This window comes from Centroberyx gerrardi, chromosome 4, assembly GCF_048128805.1.
Source record: "Centroberyx gerrardi isolate f3 chromosome 4, fCenGer3.hap1.cur.20231027, whole genome shotgun sequence".
Taxonomy (NCBI): domain Eukaryota; kingdom Metazoa; phylum Chordata; class Actinopteri; order Beryciformes; family Berycidae; genus Centroberyx; species Centroberyx gerrardi.
Window position 1 is genome coordinate 12,623,982 of NC_136000.1, and position 21,542 is coordinate 12,645,523.

Below are 21,542 nucleotides of genomic sequence, written 5' to 3' on the forward strand. Positions count from 1 at the left end.
TTGTGTTGTGTTCTTTTGAATCAGTGATGTCTGTGAGGACAATGAAGCCTTAGAAGTGCTACTTTTTTGCCAAACTCGCTGAGAATCATATGAGCTAAACCTGTAGGGGAAGACCTGTTTCCAGATGCTAACAGACCTCTTTTCATATGCTTTCTTCAGAGGAGCTGAGGCAACGGAGGAGGTGAGGAGGCAGCTGTGGGGCTCATATGGAGTCAGCGCACTGTTATAATGATGCATTTCTGCCTCACAGCATGGTATGTACCCCACGTTATTCACTGACTCGCACAATGAGCACAGAGCTGTGGTTCTCAGTGTGTGCGTGTCAGTGGAGTTCAGAGCAAATACAACCCATACCTGCACATACACACTCATGTACAGACACAATACATGCATTGCTCTCTTTGTAGTTGTGAGAGTATGAGACAATTGGTTCCCAATAGGTTCCCCCATTGCTCATGAATGCCCATTAAATGCCTATAAGTGAATATATTCACAGCAACCTCACAGTAAAACCCCTTGGATATTGGCTGTACTTCACTGCAGTCACACCTGCATGTGCCACATTACCTGTTATATTTTCTTTGTGTGAGCTTTTTAAAAAATAGCATACAAATTATTTTTGTATGTGGCTCTTATGGCACATCTGGTATATTTTGGATTTGTTCAATGTAATTTTCCCTCAAAGAAGAGTATGTCACAGGCTCATGTCAACACATGGGTTCTGAATATGCACTCAGTATCACCCACTATGCACATCTTTACCAGTAGACATTTAGAATTATGACTGTTGACATAACGAATATGGGGTTTTCATTGGCTATTAGTGTTAATGAAAAGGCCCACAGAGAGAGCTGGTATTTGTCACACCCCCATCTTGTGGTAAAACACACATATGACACAAATATATAACTCAATACAAAATGAGTTTATACATTTACATTTTAGTCATTTTACTGACACTCTTCCCCAGAGTGAGCAGGTAAGGACCCTTTGACATCACTGTTGCTGGGATCAAACCTGAGACCTTCCAGTTATGGGACGGCTGCACTAATAGTTGAGAGCAGACTCCAGTTTGATCATCTGAACGTGAGAGTCCGATAAGGATTTGAATGTATTGAATAAAATCAGCAAATAATGTAAAACTTTATTTAAAAAATGCATTATTATAAAAAAAATGTTTACAAAACACATGCTTACAGTACACAGATATGGCATCGGGGTTAGACACAGATTTAAAACACATGTAGATTGTAAAATAAGATAGTAGAAAGGTACAAACAGCTTTTACAGGTGCATAACACAACAAAACATAATGCTCCATCCATCCATGCCAATACAACTGAATATGAAAAAGAGATGCCTCTTAAGGGTAATAGCTCAAATTTTAACTAAAATGTTAGCTCAGTCCACATGTTGTCATCTGATCTAAAAATTCTCAAATGGTTCGTCATTGTCTCTGATATAATTATTTTTACAGCCTAGGTGGCTCTTGGTGTGTGTGTGTGTGTGTGTGTGTGTGTGTGTGTGTGTGTGTGTATCATGCATACATGTGTTTTCTCAGCAAGGCTTTGTTGCAATTACTCGTATGATTTCCTTCTGGATCCTGGCATCCTGGGTGTTGATATTGACATCCCCCACCTGGCCATTCTCATACCTGAGAAAGACAAAAGCAGAAAGTTTTGGACAATTGAAATATAACCTGGAAAGTTCTTATGTTGGCAGATATTTCGCAGGCAGTATTTCTCTGCTGCTTCATGTTGTACTTACACAAAGAAGAAACGTGTGCACACATGGTCGGATATCGGGCACACCCAGATGTTCCCATGTTTCTGAAGGTCCTTTGAAGTTATGACTGTTGAGACATAGTAACACCTTTGAAGCAATGTCACCAAATCATACCTTATATTATTAAATCAGGGCTCATTGTGACATTATGTTGTTGTAGGAGGTATCTCATATTTACCCTCACAGAGTGCAATGCAGTTCAGGTTCCTGCTTTGCAGAAACCTGGTTGGCCCTGGGTGTTCCTGAGAGAGGGAGAGAATGTAAGATGAGATAATAAAAGAAGAGAGAGGACATCCTTGCTCCAGGCGTAAAGTTGGACAAATTTTAATCTCACTGTACCTGTTCGATTGTGTTTATTCGGTTGTATTTCTTTATGAGTTCTTCTTTGGTGGGTATTTGGTGTTGTCCTTTACCCATCTCTGAGCAAAGAAAAAGGATACGTTTTGCAGAAATGAAAATCAATGAGCAATAGTATCTACAGTGTGATGAAGTTGCCCTGTCCACAGAGTATTAATAAAAAAGCTGTAATGTGCATTCTTACCTGAATATCCAAAGGATATGCTCGAGATAGGGCTCAAATAGATGCCTTTCCCATACGCAGCCCCATGAAGCTTAAATAGGAAAGAGCCCAAAAGTGTGAAAAGTTATATAGAAAATGAACACTTTTGTCCAGTTTCAAATACATAGTTTCACGAGCCTATCTGTAGACTAAATCATTCTGTCTGTTGAAATCTTCACTGTAAAATTACATTAGGCTAATACAATAGTATAAGCCTAATTCAACTCATGTTTATGAACTTAGCTTACCTGCAACTTTGTGTAGGAGGCATTAACTAGTCCGTTTCTCAATATAGAATGCCAGTTTTCAATGTGGGAACCACTGAAAGAAGAGAAATTAAGGTGTGAATATATAAAGCAGGGTTGACTTTATGAGTGTTGAAATGCAGGTTTATGTATATGAGCGTTGTGACTTTGATCTTACTCACTGGAAAGCAAAGGTGCTGCCATAGAGTTTCCTGGCAGTTTGAAAACGAGCCTCTTTGGATGGAGGGCTACTGATCAGCAGGAACTGGTGGGGTGTGTGCATGAACTTCAGTTGCTATTGTGCACAAAGTGGGGAAAAATGGATGGGAGTGACACATCAGTAGAAGATAGCATGCAAAATCAAACTGTATCATCTAATATTAATGGAAAAAACACTAACTCTTGGCAACTAGTCAACTACTATCCTAGCACTAGTAACTACTGTACAAATGAATCAGATTCAAACTATTGACTACTCTCTCATACCCTGTTCTGTGGAAGCTTGACAATGTGTGATCTGTTGCTTGCTATAATCCTGTTGTCAAACGTACAAACAAACATCAGAATATAAATCTAAGAAACATTCTGATACAGTCATACATTAATTGTATAAAACTGAATGTTGGTTAAATGTTGGTTTAGATTGCGTCACTCACCATTGTAGTAACGGGTGAGCGAGAGGATCTATCTTGTCCATCTGCTTCTTAATTTCCGAATACGGACCCTGGAAATTAATTGACGTCAAGGAGACATTTACCTGCTGTCAAATTATTTTGTGACAAGGAGGAACAGCTGTGAATCGTGAAAATGAAGCCATGAGTATATAGGATTTATTTTATCGTTAGTCACCTGTGCCATCTTCCTGATTAACAAGACATTGTCCAAGGCATTCTGCAGCCTGTCGTAGCTCTTCCTCTGTCACAAGAAAGAAATGCACTACTGCTTCAAAATAGGTAACCATATTCTGAATAGGGCATTTCAAATGAAGTCAGTAGTACTTTAGATTAGTTCAGTTAATACCTTCGGACTAAAGGCCAGGGTCTTGGGGTTGCATGGATCAACAACAGAAGGGTATGGTTCAAATATGATGCTCTTGCGTGAAGACAGAAGGGCCGCTCTGCACATGGCCACCAGCAAGTCCACTACCTGTATAACAGAGATTATTGTAATACTGTAATCTTCACATTAGATCTCATTACCTCACATTATGAAAGTGTGTGTGTGTGTGTTACCAACCTCTGCACCAGTGGCAACCTCCTCCGTAGCCTCAGACATAACTCCCAATGTATAGAAGGAAAAGACACAGAGTTCCCTGGTGCAAACTGATGGCTGGAAACACGCAAATCAGAATAATGACAATACATTAACAGTCAACTACATGTTTATTATAATTTCAATAGATCATCAATGTTCTTTGTAGCAGTGTACCTTTAACATAGGGCCATTCTGAAACACATGCCGCTCATCACAGAGCACACAGTATTCATTCAGAGTGGAGATCCTCTGCTCAGCGTACTTCATTATCTACATACAAAAAGAAAAGCATGTGATCATTAAATTCCCCACTTGCATTCTGTCCTACTAGCTTTTTTTTTTATATGAGCGCAAACTAAAAATCAAAAATGATGGTGTGGATGTTTTAATTCTATATGATTAAATTAAACTTTTATTTCACTATTAGTCTTTGTATAATATTTAGTTTTAAATCCAAAACCAGGCAAATAAATTGAAGTTCTCGTCAAACTATTTCAATTCTAAAGATATCAGAGTTGAGATTCTTGTCTTCTCTGTGATCTCATCTTTTAACTAAATTCACTTTAACCTGTATCTCTGAAGATTCTGTTTTGACCTATTGTGAAGTCACAACTAGAACTCTTATATTCTGTTCAGCCATATTGTGATGCCATAGCTAGAGAGTGTATGAAGATTCTGCCTAGCCAAATTATGATGTCATAACTAGAATTTTAATGCCTACAGTTCCTCTCTCACTTTGTTATTTCACAACTAGAACTTACACGTTCAAAGATTTTGTCTCACACTGTTGTGATGTCACAGTACTGAAGATTATGTCTAGTGTAATTGCAATGCTACTGTATGATGCCACTATAGCTTCCAAGCCAGTGATTAATAGTGAGCTAGCAGAAAGCTAGCGCACTCATGTTATTTCTACAAATTTTGATTTCTTCCACGTACTTTCAGCTACAGTCTCCGCTCAACCTTTAAAATGTTGAGGTAGTTTAGGAGATGTGCGGAGGAAATTCAACTTTTTGGTTCTCTTCATACTATTTAACTTTTCTTTTATGACTGGTGGAATGTTCAGAAAGACTAGAGAGAATTGTTGCATCATCAGCTGATGATGCAACAATTCACAGTAGCTGGAACTGTTAAATTCATGGTAATCAATGCATTTCACAGCCTTCCACTACTGCTCCTACAAATCCTCCTCTTACTACACAACACCTCCTACTAGTCCCTCTACTCCTACTGCTCCTCCTCCTTCCACTCCTCCTGCTCTTACTAATATTCCAATTACTCCTACAAATACTCCTCCTCCTCTTCGTTCTCCTCCTTCTACTACTACTACAACTACTCCTGCTAATCCTCCTACTCTTATTATTTCTTTAACTGCCCCTGCCACAATACAGTGCAATCTAGTAACCAAATAGCAACCACTTAGTGGCCAGATTTAGAAAATGTAGGTAGTTATTGCTGCCCTTTGATGCCAACATGACTTATAGCTGAGTGGTTAACATTGCCCACATGTCTTTCATGTGGGAGATCCAGGATTGACTCCTACTCTGAACTGTTGTGTTTTTCTGCATGTTGATCAAAGTGCTTCATAGAGTTACTTTTAGCCTCTGCTACTTTTAGATATATTCCACTAAGACACATTTTTTTTACTATCCATGCTCTTAAAAGTATAGGTTTATTCAATTCCTAATATTTTTACTTTTCTGCTTCAGGTTTTATGCTTCTATATGTTAAATGTTAGGTATTCTTCTGTGTATTGATAGTCAAGTGATTCTTTTGTTAAGAAACGTGTTGTTTAAGCAATACTTGTTTAAGCAAGCCCACACATTTTCTCTAGGAAATGTCCCTTTTCTAAGTTTAAATTTCCTTTTTGACAAAGTAGAATAGTAATTAATTGCTCATGTCTTTCTGGACAAAGTTTTACCTGAACCAAGAAGCCATGATGCAGAGTGGGGGCTGTCTTACAGTGCCCGATGGCCTGGGAGGAGAAAAGCAGCTCTATCAGCTGTTTGGTACTAAGATGTGCTGGTGACTTGACTGCTGACACCACCACTCTCTGTGGAGACAGGGACACAACAAAAAACACTATGTTACAATGTTATACACTTTCAGAACTTAAGATCAGTATGATTTTAAATAGCATAGCTTGAACGTAGGTGAGAAAGGAGATCTCACCTTTCCATTGGGTGTGTAAGTGAAGAGCTCTCCTTTGGGATTCTTGATAGTGTAGGACGTTGTACGATTCATTAGACGGTTCAGTTTCAGCTCCGGCAGAAGGACCCTACCCCTCACAGTAGGTTCCTGGAGCCCGTTGGACCTGGATGACAGTGAATGAGGGAGCAGTGAATAGAATACCCAATAACAGATTCATTCAAAAATAAAAAACAGTTTAATTAATTCAAAAGTCTCATACTTTGATGTCGGCGACCAGATGCTAAGTCTTGCACGGAACTTCTTGATTGTGCCACCAGGTCTGAACCAGCTGTGTCTGGTCTTGTGTCGGACTATGATGTTCTCATTAGTCAAATCTTTCCACTCCTGAGATATGAACACTCTGAGGATACTAGGGAACAGAAATGATGGGTTGGTCTTACTGCCATCAGTAGAGGGCTAGGGCTAAAACACAGAGGGTTAAGAACTTATTCGTTCCTTCATCCATCACTGAACTAAACAGATTATGGTGATAGCTGGGACCACGTGAAGAACCTTTCTACCTTTTTTAAAACACTGTACAAGACACTGTAAGTGATATACAGTGACACTATAATAGGTTTTGTTTGGCTTTGTTTTATGTGATAATTGTGTGCAGTTTACTGACATCATGTTACATTTCTTGGTGTTGAAGTTCAAATTTTTCAAGCAGTTACCTCGCTCCCATTTGGAGCTGCCAATGTGCAGTGATGCCTGGAGCTTCAAAGTTGACTGCCTTTGACTGTTGTTTGGAATTGTGTGTATTTTATGCTGCAATTGCCTTATTGAAATCATTTCGTCGTCTAATCATCTAATCTTCTAATCGTTCTTATGTACTAATCATATTACCTTTCTAATCTATTCATCTCCTCTATTAACATTTGCCAATGCCGTAAATATTATAAGGGTAGTATGAGCACTCACTTCTGTAGTTGTAGCCCAAGGCTGAAACTGTCAGTATTGGATGGCTGGAAGACCTCCACTGAAGGTGCTGTGATGAGAAACATCACTTAATTTTGTGTCACATTGATATACAGTAAAGTCTGAAGACTGTTGTTGTTGCTCACCAGGTCCGTCCAGATACTGGGACAGAGAAAGGTGCAGACGGATAACAATGGGCTCTGATGGGTTAATCTTCCAGGCCTTGGCCACTTCCTCCTTTGGACACACCCAGAAAGAATGAAACAACCCAAGATGTCACAGGAGCAAACATGTCAAAATATCCAATGTACTAGTGTAAATTTGTAAATTGTTAACTTACATCCAGAAAGTTGACATTAATATGCAAGTCAACATCCACGTCATCAATTGTCCCATACTCCCTAGAATAGATGAGATAAAAGCGAGAGAAAATCAATTATACGGAAAAGCAGAGATCTCTTCCTTACAAGGCCATGGCAGTATGAATTGTTCAGGTCGCCTTACCTGACAGAGACTGCAGTGTCTGAATAGAGAGTCCTGACTGCCTCTATATCTGTGTCGAGTTGGGAGTGGCGGTGCAGGTCAGTAGCACAGCTCCCCTGGCAAGGCAAACACAAACACACGGTCCGAACAGCTCAACACCACAGGGGGTTAATGGATTAAGCTACTCACAGACTTCTAGAACAATACTTGAGAAGGCCATTGTTCACATTATTACCAGAAACTTTGAAAGTTTCAGTCTGCATGTCTGCATGCTGTGACACACTTGAAGAAACACTTGAAGACAACTTAAGAGGCTGTATGATCAGACAGACTTTAGCATCTACCATATGTTACCCTGCCTTTGCTCTCCCACAAACTTAATTCTATAATATGCACATAAGCACAAGAGAACCATTTCCATTCCAACAGCAACTGACCATCTGATATTTTGTGTATTTGAGTCTAAAATTCATATGCAACACATTCTGTAGATAATTGTTTACTCAGCTCTGTGCTATGCAAGCTATACTGCAAAGTGTCATAGCAAGATACTGAAACAAATGTTTACTTGTATTCCACACATGAACTCCTCTGTGTCACTGTCCTCATCGGTTTGGCTTTCAGTCCAGTGCTGGCACTCTATCTCCTGTTGGTTTAATGGAAAAAGACGGTCAACCAAGAGATCCTCTTATTGACACGGTTAAATTGCTCCTTGGCTCAACCTGCCTACACAAACAGCCAAGTAGAGTGACTATGCCACTGAGACTGGCACAGAGATCAACACATCTACAAGGCCTTTAGGAAGTAAACACTACATCTCCACATTGAACTCTACAGTGCTACATATGATAGACATGACTGATATAATAGTCTTTTGACAGCCACCGTATCACATTTGATATTGGTAGTACAGAGAAGTAAATTGCCTGTTAGTACAAACACATTAGTCTAGCCTTTTTACAGTCTACCATATCCAGACTTGTAACATTAACAATATAATGTAGGAAGAACAGGGGATAAATGTGGGCTCATTGACTCACCATTTGTTCAGTTCATTGGCACCTCTTCAGCAATAATCAACAGTCTATTCTTTCCGTTCCATTGTGATTGATATGATAAAATAATAGGCTGGGAAAATCAAGATGTATGATTTAATTAGTTTTGCTGCCTCTACGATAACTTCATGTGGATGAGCATATTACTATCAATATTTGATTCAAAAGACAGGAAAATACAAGTATGTATGGTAATGTCAATGGCACAAACAAAAATTTAGTTCTTACCTTTCCTGGCTGAGAAAAACTGGAGCTTCCACATATCCCTCTTCAACAAACAAGGCACTGATAATGTGAAAAAATGTCACGAAAGAAAATCAAAAGTCAACATAATAAGTCATGAAAACAGCAAATGGATATTCCTGTTAGATAGCTTGGCTGGCCCTCTGTGTTTGGCTGCCGCTCCTAGTTATCCTCTCCCCCTCTGGGTTTGAACAGCAGAAAGTCACACATGCTCAGTGCTGGACTTCAAAGTCACATGATAGGCTGCAGAGACTGAGAGCCAGATCAGCTGAACCTGATCCAGAGAGAGGAGAAGCTGAGGAGGGATATGGGGTTTAATTTGGGGTTCATTATTCCACAGTGATAATCATTTTGAACTGTGACTCCAGTGTTTTTATTGCATGATTTTTTGCATTCGCTGTATTTCTGTTGTGTGATATAAGAGTGCCATGTCTCCCCCGGTTATATTACACTTAAGTAAAAGCGGAAGGATGAGGGGTCATGTAAAAAAAAAAAAACTTTTTCTCTCTGTAATAAGTTTGATTAGTATCATACTATCCTGCAGACTCTTAAAGGAGTCAGGTTCATGAGTCAGGTTTATAAGCGGACTCTGTTGAAGCCCAAAGATCCTTGGTGGCAGGGTTGATGGATGGTGATGTGGATGATGTTTGGCATTTGTTCCCAGTCTTCCTGTCTGTCTGGTGCAGTGCAGTCTGACCTTAATCGGCAGTTACCCTTGTTAGCCGCCACCTGCTGCTCCTCAGTCTGGCCAGATTAGACACTTCGAGGACTGCATACATCTGTGCAAGTCTTCCCTCAACAAGTGCTTTCCTCAATGTAATCTACTTAGACACGAGTAGGTGTTGAGTGGGAGGTGTATGTTTGCCACTTGCCAGCATGAATGATTCTGAAAATCCAATTAGAGTACAGTAGAACAGAATAGAACAGAATAGAATAGATATACAACAATCAAACTTACAAGATAAATGAACAGCATATGGTTCATATAGAATGATACAGGGGTGAAACCAGTCATATGTCTCTGTACAGTATCTGCTGCAGTAGCTGAGCAGATATTCAGGGAGCACAGATTCAACAGGTCACAAACTGAAATAAATCCCTGCTCCTGTAAACTAAACAATTCAACGTGGTTCAGTTGTTCAGCGGCTTGTAACGTATACCAAGCAGAGCTGCTTTGTAATAAAATGAACAGGAAACTTCAACCTATCACCCACAAGAGAGAGCTGTTGTCGAGAGAGCGAGAGAGAGAGAGAGAGAGAGAGAGAGAGAGAGAGAGAGAGAGAGAGAGAGAAAGAGAGAGAGAGAGAGAGAGAGAGAGAGAGGGAAGACCAGCAACAGTCTATCTGATAGTTTACATACTGTAAATTTACAAGACATTTGTTTCATTTTGATGTAACAGACTTTTTTTTCACTTCAAAACATTCCAATAAATGTGACGCATAACATATTCCAACCTTGTATACTTCATGCCATGATATAAAGCTGCTGAGTGCATAAATAGTCATTAATAAAAAAAATAATTACAAAAACTAAATTGGTGATGGTAACAAACAAGGTATTTGAACTGGAATAGAAACAGATAGCCTAAATTATTTCATTTGTGAATATCAGGCAAAATAAGCATGCCACATATAATTTTGACCTGTGTTATAATACAAATATAATATACATATAATATAATACATATTATATTTTCTTTTAGAATATAAATACAAAATGTTTCATAAAATTGCTATCAAATAAACACAAACGAGGTTGCAAAACCATATTCAGAGGAGCTTCATGTTGTTAAAACATATGCATGAGTTTGGCTTTTGTTTTGGGAGAGCTGAAGAAAGGAAGAAGTGATCACTTCATTAGTATCACCAACTTTACAGTCTTAATTTAAGCCTAGGTATTGCACTTCATAGGTAGCATGTTATCCTTATAAGGAGTGAAGGGTGAAGGTAGGTTTGGAGTTAGATTTCCACTGCCTGATGCCTATTTTATCCTGACCACATGCGAAAAAATGTGGTGGGGAGGCAGGGAGTGTCACAGGATCTACCGATTTCAAGAATATTTAGGAAGCATATAAGGCACTTAGATTCAGACAAGATATTATATAGATAAGATATTATAGAAACAATACAATTATAGAGACAAGATATTTTGTTTTGTTTTGGTTTGGTTTGGTTTGGTTTGGTTTGGTTTGGTTTGGTTTTTTGTTTTGTTTTGTTTGGTTTGGTTTTCACAATTTGCTCACAACACTCACAACATAAAACAGCTTTTGAGTAGAGGGCCATTTTTTAAGGTTCTCTGAGGGCCTTTGTGGTCACAGTGAAGACTCCTTCTAACCACCTAAAATTTGTCAAAACAACTTCAAACTTCCTGCAGTAGATGAACAAACCCAATCTTTTCCATGGCACTTACACATTGCAACACATATTTTCAAGTTCTTAATATTCAGTGACTAGAACAGACAAGGGTGCTAAAACTATAGAAATCTGAGAGACTTACCTGCACTTCGGTAACAAAGAAAAACAAAACAAAAAACACACATAGCTTACACAAGACTCCACATTTGAATGTGTCAGTTTTTCAATGTGGTCCCTATGCTATATAGGGCTTATTATTGTTCTGATCAGCTATATGGAAATTTAAAAAAGGGGGTCATCTATAAGCTGTTAATAATTTGTGTATTACTGGGCAGGGCTGAGACAGCGCATTTTGTTTGTATTGAATAACATTCTGCAAAGCATACATGGCTGTTGAGCAGGGTTCACTGGGTGGGGTGGGGTGTGAGTGGATCTAGTTTTATGCTGTGGTACAGTATGTCCTAAACGTGTTGGACATCATGTCGTATGGAGTCCTGTCCCTGCCAAGGCCATCTGATAGTGACTCAACTCTTAAAATATACCATGAGAGAACGGCAGCCATATATGTAATTAACCCTTTACACATAAATTAACATAATTTATGCAAGAACAAACAATTAATGAAACTGAAATGTGTTTCTTTTATGCCCCCTCACACTCATATATCTGTTTTATTTGAGCATGTACTGAGCATGTAATTATGCATGATACTGCCTACTTCTTAAGCCTCAGTTTCCTCCTTTTCCTTTTATCTATACAGTAAATTTGAGCAATTCTAGATTTGATTTATACCATATCGTACTTCAAGTCCATATAGTTATTTCCTTAAATCATTACATGGAATCAGTTTCCATAAGAACAAATATCACATTGGATTGATTTGTCTGTGAGTTTAAAGTGAATGTGCACTTACAAGCTTTATTTGTGCAGCAGCTGCTGAAGGGATGGGAAACATTAGAAACATACATAAAATGGGGTATGACATGCATGCAGAATGGGTTAAATTTCAGCATTACCTGTTTGATTCATTTCAAGGACTGGCAGTAAAATATATTTTTGTTGAGTTTTTAATGACATGCTAATAGTGTTTAACATTGGCTTCCCCTTCCACAGTTTTGGCCTATAGGCAGTCTTACTCAGCACTATCATTATGTAATATGAACTGAAATGTGTGTTGCACCAATATTCATGATGATAAAGAATACCTTTTCTATTTTTGTGGTAAGTGTGAAGCAGAGTGTGCATATAGGATACACACCTAATGATGTTTTACAATATGTTATAATACTTAACTGAGTGTAATGTAAGCATTTGTGCATACGGTATGTGTGCTATATTAGCAGCTTACTTTAGTTGGCTGCCACTTACTTGCCTGCAAAGTACTTGAATGGATGCTTAGAAATGTTGCCAACCAACACCTACTTTCTATGGATGCCAGGCTTAACTTTGCACCAGTGTGGCTGATCAATAAGCATCTGCTTTTTGATTGCATCAGCTGAATATCTGCCATATCCTGGACTATATGTTATTCTCATGCTTAGTTGCACTTATTTGCCTGACTTCAAAACACCATAACAGTGTCTCAAGCTAGTCTCCTCTATACAGTATATGCATTAGGGCTGTCATATATCATGACTGCAAATGAAATGCAGACGCTACCTCCCCTGTTACGTTCCAAAAGTCAGTCTAAAATTATCCCATCCTGGTTTGTCCAGTGGTGTGACATGAAATCTTTACAAATAAACACACAAACAGTAAAACAATAAACGAGATGATTGTTGATTTTGAAGTGAAGGATGATTGCGCATCCACAAAAGTCAAGGACGAACAAATTGAAAGTATACAATTCATAAAATATCCAGGAATTGTAATTTGAAGCAAACTCAATGGCCCAGCATTTGCGCAAATCAAAGCCAAAATGTAACATAATTGAGTTGTTTGTATGTGTGTGTGTGTTGGGGTGGGGGTGTGGAGGGGTGGGGTGGGGGGGTGGGGGGGGGGGGGGGTATTTCTGTACTTTTAAGGAACAAATGTCCTTACATGCATATACAGATAAGGGAAAATTCCAAAGTGATGACATTTGACTAGACCTCACTTCTTTAGGAGTCTATTTTTGTTTATGGCTTTGGTTTAGAGTTAAGGTTAGATTTAGGATTAGGATTAGGTTTCGGTTGGGGTAAAGGGGCACGTTATGCCTAGTGGAGAGGGTGGAGGTTGGGGTTAGAGGTCAGGGAATTAACACAGTCAGCACAGGTCCTCACACGCATCTTATAATAATATAAATGTGTGTGTGTGTATGTGTGATGTGTTGTGATGCCTGTTGAGGCTTTTTTATCTGTATGTTTTCATGCTTTTAATCCCATAGATGTCAATACATATGAACCAACCAGTGTCACACATGGCTGTAACCCATAATTTAGTGTGACCCAGTGAACAGATTTTGATGACCCAGGCTCATGTTTAAATACCACAGGAAAGCTCTGTGATTGGCCGGGCGAACAACACTCACATCTGTGTTGTATCCTCCCTCAATATTTTTCATATTTCTGTGTTTTATATGGAAATTCGGGATTGAACTGTGACTCATCATGTTAAGTAAAAAAAACAAAACTTACATAAGATAAATGTGTGTTTAATTCGCTGCACAAATAGCGATAGCATTAGTGTCCCGCCCTATATCCTTATGTCGGATGGATACTGGTTGTTCACACAGGAAAGTAGTCCCGGTTAGTTGGGGGAATAACTGTCGCGCGAGCGCAGCCATCGGTGCATTGGTCCCCTGCAAAGTTCACCCAGTAGGTGAGTAGCAGCCTGCCATCAACAGGTGGATTGAACTTTTTGGTGGAGAGAGGAAAGGCTTTTCATGGATTGTGTAGATAATATTTGACTAGTCCGAATTATTGTTTGCATTAATGTATTGAGTTAATAGCAAAAAAGTCATTTCAAATCACTAGTAAAACTATTGACTCAATTTACAAACTCAAGTAGGGATCTTCAGTAGGCTAGCTCAAAATGTATTATATATATATACATATATATATATAGGCCTATTATAGTAGGCTACCTAGACCAATACTGCAAAATTAATTTGCCACAAAAGCGAGCAAATGTATTTTGTGCTGCACTTTTACGTTTCTATAAACCTTTCTCCTATAGTGAAATAAACAGTAATGTATGACCTATATAGTCCATTTTATTGTCAACACGTTGTTTTGAGTACTACCTTTATAACTATTAGTCATAAATACCTGCAAGGTGGCTTAGCCCTTTCTTTGATGTGCAAACAAGGAAAAGTTTTAATATATTATTAAAAAACAACAACATTGGACTTTCATTTCTTCAATAAGCTGTTTGTTTTCCCATAGACTGTTGTGAAATTGCTCCTCTTGGTATCACATAAATATGTGCCTTTTGCCAATGGTGTGTTTCTGCAGTCCACAAATACTCTAAACTGACAACTGGCAACTTTTGTCATGCATCCTGCATATCTCTTGCAGGCAGTAGGCTACACCTACTGCCTGCTAAATTCTGATAACTCTGTATTGTCCTATATTGCACAATGTTTAGATTCTCAACCAGCTGCTAACATTCAACTTGGGCTTTATAAATACAGTTTTCAGTATTCTCCTTGAGTTCTGAAGTTATTTTTTGTGTGTGAATCACCTTTCTCCTCTGTCAAAAGTGACCGGCTCCTCTTGCTCCACATTAAGTCCCACTGGAATGCAGGAGTGTGCAGTCACGCAGGCACATACTGTCTTTGTTGCTCTTTGCACAGGCTGTTCGGTCAGCTTGCACAGCCACTTTCCACTCGTGGCTCATAGAGGCTTAAAATTCACTGTGCCATCCATGGAGAGGTTGCACTTCATCATAAGCATTTACTTTCCCATTGAGAGAATTAATTGATCCTCATTTAATATTCCTTGGATGGACTTTCCGTACTCTTTATATTAATGTGTTCGCAATCATTCAATATTCTGTTGCCGTTTCTGTGCTCTTGTAACCTGATGGTAGTAAGTAGAGGCAATAATTCATCAGGAGCCACAGTGCCACCATCAAGATGATAAACCCAAGCATTGACCTGAAATGTATCCCGTCTTGAACACATGCAAAAAAAGAATGTCTCCTATTCTAACCTTAGTGTCAGAGGTGAGGAGTTGTCAACCAGATGCTAAGTATGTCCTAACTGATCACTTGTTTCCCTTTCTGTCTCCCCAGGACTTTTCCCACAGACACGATCCAATCATGATGAAATCAAAGGATTCGGGCTCTGCCATCATCCAGACCCAGCAGCTGCATGCTGCCATGGCTGACACCCACCTGGAGCACATGTGCCTGCTGGACATCGACTCCGAGCCCGCCGTGTCTCGCAACACCGGCATCATCTGCACAATCGGTCAGACCCAATCCCAAATACCACTGATTCAGAGTCTGATGTTACACTGACACTTCATTCAAATGATCTTAGTGGGTCTTTATTATCCATATGCTTTAGTCCTGTATCTTTCTGTAAGCTCCCTTCTTTCGCCTGTCTCGATGCAGGACCCGTCTCCCGTTCTGTGGACATGGCCAAGGAAATGATCAAGTCTGGGATGAACATTGCAAGAATGAACTTCTCTCATGGCACACACGAGGTCAGTGCAGGATGAGAAACACAAAAAATGATGTATTTCAATGGTGGTGCCTGATTATGATTTACGATTTGCGCCTCCTAAGCTTCATGCATTTAACGGCGCAACAGCCAGTGTGACATTACACTTGCACCCTGGTAACTGTAAGTTGATCTGTGAGCTCGTATTTGCCCCTCAGTGGCTCCAGTGTCTTCTATATGTTGCAGCTTGTCCAGCCAACTGCATCATAGATCATAGTCAGTTTGAACTGACCTTAGACTACTGACCTCTCCCCTTTAAAAGTCATGCCTTTTTACCTTTTTCACCGAGTGTCACCTGAGTGGATGAGCCTAAAAACCTGTCACCAGCTGTAGTATGGTTACCCAGAGTTGCCTTTGATATTTTAATCGTTGCCCTTCAAAGGTTAACAGCAGTGATTATTTCTTTTCGGTGTAACTCAACTCTCAGACTGACTCTTGAATTGCCTGTGCATTGGTGTGGTCGAGAATTGTAGGCACCGCTTCAGGGTTGACAACGATATGAAGTAAAGCACAGCAGGAAAGAAGTCAGTCTTATAAACTGCAGTGTGTACATTTCAGCCTTTGCCCCCATATGTTATCAACAGCATACATGAAAGTTAAAAAATTCCAGGATAACACTAAATGAATAAGCAATTTGTTATGAGAAGGGCAGAGGAAATTTGACCTCTGTCTCACTGGTGTGTCAGTTGTCGGTACAGCTATAAATAGTCTTCTCTGAGTATCAGCCTCTTAGCAACAGTGTATTCAGTGAGGCCAACATGGGCAAGGCATTCGTTATGGCTGAAGACAGTACTCAATGTTCAGAATGGACTTTTCCTTTGTCATTCTGCTTTTTTGTATGTTGCATGCATTTAGTACATCCATGTAATGCTTGTGGAGAGTATTTGATTTCTAGAACTTGCATTTGTATAGACTGTTGGTCAAACTTTATGACAACTATTCGTTGAATGCCTCATTACAGTCTTTGTAAAGCTATTTATATACACCGAGCTTGGAAAGTGTCATGTGCCGAACATGTGTTGCAGTTGCCCAGTCAAGATTTATTACATAGTTATGTAACCTGTGCTGTCCAGTGTGACAGTGTGCGACCAAGTTTGTCCCCCTCCTACTACTTTGGCAACTTAATTTTCCTCTTTGTTTGACACATTGACCCCAACAATGTAACCCCTCTCCACCTAAATTAAGAAAATGATTATATTAATGACTTACTGTTAATTATTGTAGTGTAATAATTTGTTCACTTTGGATGCTATACTGGATATATTTTAGTATTCAGTACAGTTATTGTAGTATTCAGTACAGTCAGTTTTTTTTACCTGGCTATGTGCTGAAATGTCTTTTTATCCCACAATGTTTTGCTAATCTATTATGTGACTATTTATTATTTTTTCATTTTTATCGCATGATGTGTACGTTTTAAACTAAATAGTATTGTGATGCTCACATATTTCAGATGACATGTCAGCTGCCATGTGAGTACTTCATAAACTTAAACTTATAACACTTGTCTAATGCCTCATACCATACAGTACCATGCCGAGACCATCAAGAACGTCCGTGAGGCAACTGAGAGCTTTGTGCCCGGCACTGCTGAATACAGACCAGTGGCCATTGCTCTGGACACCAAGGGACCAGAAATCAGGACTGGACTCATCAAGGGAGTGAGTTATAGCCAAATAGAGCTACATAAGGAAAGCTTTAAGGCCTGCTTTCTCAATTATGAGCCCATTTCCAGTGTTATTACAGAACTGTATTGATTGATTTTGTGCGCAAATAACAGCTCTCTCCTGGTCTTGTTTAGAGCGGCACTGCTGAGGTTGAGCTGAAGAAGGGCGAGACCATCAAGCTCACTTTGGACGACCAGTACATGGAAAATTGTGATGAGAAAGTGCTGTGGCTCGACTACAAAAACATCACCAAGGTTGTGGAGGTCGGAAGCCACATCTACATTGATGATGGTCTCATGTCCCTCAAGGTTAAGGAAGTTGGTAAGCCAGTTTGTTCCATCCAGTCTGTCCATACATACAGATAGACTGGACTGTTTTGTTTTTGTTTTTACCTTTTTGCCAAATGGTGGAAATCAAGCCTATCTTCATTCTGTACATCCTAAGGCAACAACTACCTGATGTGTGAGATTGAGAATGGCGGTATGCTGGGCAGCAAGAAGGGTGTCAACCTGCCCGGAGCTGCTGTGGACCTCCCTGCTGTGTCAGAGAAGGACATTCAGGACCTGCAGTTCGGTGTGGAGCAGGGCGTCGACATGGTCTTCGCCTCCTTCATCCGTAAGGCCGCTGACGTGCAAGCCGTCAGGAAAGTGCTGGGTGAGAAGGGTAAGGACATCAAGATCATCAGCAAGCTGGAGAACCACGAGGGTGTGCGCAGGTGGGTGGATGACCAACGGACAGATCTGAACCTGTAGATAATTGCCACACAGAATTATTTCATCCCGTGATCTCGTTGCTCTGTAGATTTGATGAGATCCTGGAGGTTAGCGACGGTATCATGGTTGCCCGCGGTGACCTGGGTATTGAGATCCCAACAGAGAAGGTCTTCCTCGCCCAGAAGATGATGACCGGCCGCTGCACCAGGATCGGCAAACCCATCACCTGTGCTACACAGGTCCGTGACATTATCAGTAAGAGGACTCGTTGACAGAGAAGAATCCCTGTGCACCAGCTAAAAAAAAAAGTGTATAAACATGCATGTGCAGTAAATCTCTTGCTGTTGTCCCTCAGATGCTGGAGAGCATGGTCAAGAAGCCACGTCCTACTCGTGCCGAGGCCAGTGACGTCGCCAACGCTGTCCTGGACGGCAATGACTGCATCATGCTGAGCGGTGAGACCGCCAAGGGAGATTACCCCCTGGAGGCAGTGCGCACACAGCACAGGGTGAGAGCGCCCCCCACTGGTCACATGCTCCTAGTGTTTCTTCATGTTCAGTCATGTGTCAAGGTGCATGCATGAATAACATACAACTGACCAACACTTCAGACTCTTGAGGCAATAAATGTCAACACTATGAAAGACTTTTTATATCTGTTAAAGCTAGCTGTATGGTGTGAGTTACATTTTGTACATCATGTAGAATGAGTATATAGCATAATAACTTCCATGTTGTGAGCACAGTATATGTTTGGGTTTCGGCTTGGGTTTTACTAACTGCTTGTATATTATATGTTGAACTTGCTTTGTGTATCCCTGTTTCTCCCACCCCTCCCTCCATCCATCTGCTACCAAACCTGGCATCTATTCATGTCTCTTGCATTTTGCTGTTAACTGTGTGATCATATTGCTCAATTAGCATGTGTCTGAGGATCTGCACCGCACAGCAACAGTCCCTGGACATCATGGCCGTCGCTGTTGTTTAGCTTCAGGTCTCAGTGTGCTCTCAGGTATGCAGACCTCTGCGCTTAGGTTAACCGTCCTTTGTTTTCTTACCCTTACATTCATCTGCCACTTAGCTTAGATTTAGAGTGCATCATGGTTGTCCTATAGAATACAAACTAACTCCTGGAGGTGTAAACAAGGTGTTTGATTCAAGCCTGACACTACTCTCCCTCTCTTTCATTTTTTATTTGTCTTCACATGTTCAGATTGCCCGCGAGGCTGAGGCAGCCATGTTCCACAGGCAGATGTTCGAGGAGCTGCGCCGCACCTCTCATCTGACCCGCGACCCCACCGAGTCTGTCGCTATCGGTGCCGTCGAGGCTTCCTTCAAGTGCTGCGCCAGCGCCATCATCGTGCTCACCAAGTCTGGCAGGTACGGATGCAAGGAGAAACGTACCTCCCACAAGTCTCTGCTTTACCCACTCAAAGCTCTGAGTCACAATATTCTCCAGCACAGCATTAACTATGAGGGAAGAAATGGGTGCATCATCGTATCTCTTTATCCACTGCTGGACCTCTAACAGAAGCCCTTGGCTCATACGAAGTGTGCCAACTTTCACTGCACTCACAATCTGTAATCCACTTCTGACCTTTTGAGATCTGAACCCTGACATTTTAGCAGTTAATTTTAACTCCCTGTTCATTCCTCTCCACTTGGGAGTTCACACGCACAAGCACATGATACAGAAAACATACTGTCAGCTGGGTGGATTTCATCATGATAATGGCATAATTTAGTTTTGGCATTCACTTAAATCGATGATTTTAAACATTATTTGATCCCCTTTCAGTTCAGTATATTTGTAGGAATTGTCTCACAGTGTAACTTGTACTTGTCACCTGCAGGTCTGCTCACATGCTGTCGAGGTACAGGCCCCGTGCCCCCATCATTGCTGTGACCCGCTGTGGCCAGACCGCCCGCCAGGCCCACCTGTACCGCGGCATCTACCCCGTCCTCTACACCAAGCCCGCCAATGACGTCTGGGCAGAGGATGTTGACCTGCGTGTGAACTTTGCCATGGAAGTTGGTGAGTGGTCCATCTGATTGTTTATGGGTTTAGTTCAAATTAGTCAAATAAGGGGATTTTTGTCAGTCAAGTAAAATAAGAAGAGGGAGTGACAGAGAGATATAGAAGAATTTTGTAGGACTGCCTATGTTTACATATTAATATGGTTTGGTAGCTTCCCTGCACCGCTCTATCACTAATTCTGTACTTACTCTTCTCTGTCCATAGGCAAGTACCGCAAGTTCTTCAAGTCTGGTGATGTGGTCATTGTTGTGACCGGCTGGCGCCCAGGCTCTGGTTACACCAACACCATGCGTGTTGTGCTTGTGCCTTGAACTTCATCAAAGGACATTAGTAACCGCTCCCCCTCCCCTCTCCTGTAACAGCCCTCCCCCTCTAGAGGTCATCTTCTTCCCACAAGACTTTTCCTAAAGCCGTCTACGTAACCAACAGAAAGACAACACCAGGCCACTTCTTCAAAGGACTTCTGGTGTTGTCGTTCATAGACAGTAACTCCATGATTCCTGTCACCGTCTAGTTCTCCTGCCAGAGGCTGCACTCGACTGAAAACCTTTTAATGCAAACTCTCCTGTCATGTGTTTTGGTCACTTTGCCACGTGCCTGACTGCGTTTGCATGTTGAACAGTGTGGAGATCAATGTTCCTCTGCGTTCAGTGTAAAAGGAGTCAGATGATTGTCACACAAATACACTCCAAGAACACATTATGTCTGTTCCTTAATCTTTTGTTCATTTACGGTATGAGTACCTGGGATGAACAAGTGCAGCTCTGCACTGTAATGGTTTTCTCCTGTGTGACGTACAGAACTCAACTGACATTTGGTACACAGTGCCCATCTGGATTGTGAAGTGGTCTGGCATGATTTTGTTTCCATCCATTAAAAGGAACACTTGGATCAACTGTGTTTTTCTTCCCTGTCTTATTCACCACAACATTATACCATAACAAGAGTAGCATTTCCTCAATTCCAGTATTCAAGTAAAACACATTTTACATTATTGTTCATGCTGTATGTGACCCATGTTACAACGGATTGCATTACACTTACAAGCTGGTTGTCTTCCTGCTGTCTGTCTGCTATTGTGTGTACTTTTGATTGTGTATGAACAGTGGGAGTACAAAATAAGTGAAATCGATCTATCTGAAAGCATGCTTTATGAGGACAGTTGTCTGCCCACCCTCCTTTAAATAAAACAACAGCGTGGCCCCACCAGTGGGAGGGGAAACCCCAAATTACAATGAGGCCAGTGGGAGGGGGAAGGTCAAGATATATTTAGGCCATGTGTCTTTACTCAGCCACTCCAACTCCATGAACACACATAGCAAAAAGCAACTTTTGACAACAATATACTCTTACCCTAGCCCTATACAGATGTAACACTTCTACCTAAAGCT

The 21,542-nt window shown here is 40.6% G+C and overlaps 2 protein-coding genes across 2 annotated transcripts; one reads left to right on the top strand and one right to left on the bottom strand.

The window, feature by feature from the left end:
- Positions 1-1,549: 1,549 nt before the first annotated feature.
- On the bottom strand, positions 1,550-9,511 carry LOC139909495 (protein mono-ADP-ribosyltransferase PARP6-like). The gene is made up of 22 exons (XM_071896609.2): positions 9,446-9,511; positions 8,003-8,080; positions 7,456-7,550; positions 7,292-7,352; positions 7,098-7,188; positions 6,955-7,021; positions 6,254-6,403; positions 6,016-6,157; positions 5,765-5,896; positions 4,018-4,113; positions 3,826-3,918; positions 3,610-3,735; positions 3,439-3,504; positions 3,246-3,313; positions 3,076-3,124; positions 2,772-2,884; positions 2,593-2,665; positions 2,327-2,396; positions 2,125-2,204; positions 1,964-2,027; positions 1,768-1,852; positions 1,550-1,654 (listed from the first exon to the last, which is right to left on the bottom strand). The coding sequence occupies exons 1-22, from the start codon at positions 9,509-9,511 to the stop codon at positions 1,558-1,560; spliced, it is 1,962 nt and encodes a 653-aa protein (XP_071752710.1). The 3' UTR covers positions 1,550-1,557.
- A 4,345-nt stretch (positions 9,512-13,856) lies between these two features.
- Positions 13,857-21,046, top strand: pkmb (pyruvate kinase M1/2b). The gene is made up of 11 exons (XM_071896620.2): positions 13,857-13,885; positions 15,302-15,479; positions 15,626-15,717; positions 17,264-17,395; positions 17,536-17,722; positions 17,846-18,116; positions 18,203-18,353; positions 18,470-18,622; positions 19,327-19,493; positions 19,967-20,148; positions 20,356-21,046. The coding sequence occupies exons 2-11, from the start codon at positions 15,329-15,331 to the stop codon at positions 20,460-20,462; spliced, it is 1,593 nt and encodes a 530-aa protein (XP_071752721.1). The 5' UTR covers positions 13,857-13,885; positions 15,302-15,328; the 3' UTR covers positions 20,463-21,046.
- The last annotated feature ends 496 nt before the right edge of the window (positions 21,047-21,542 follow it).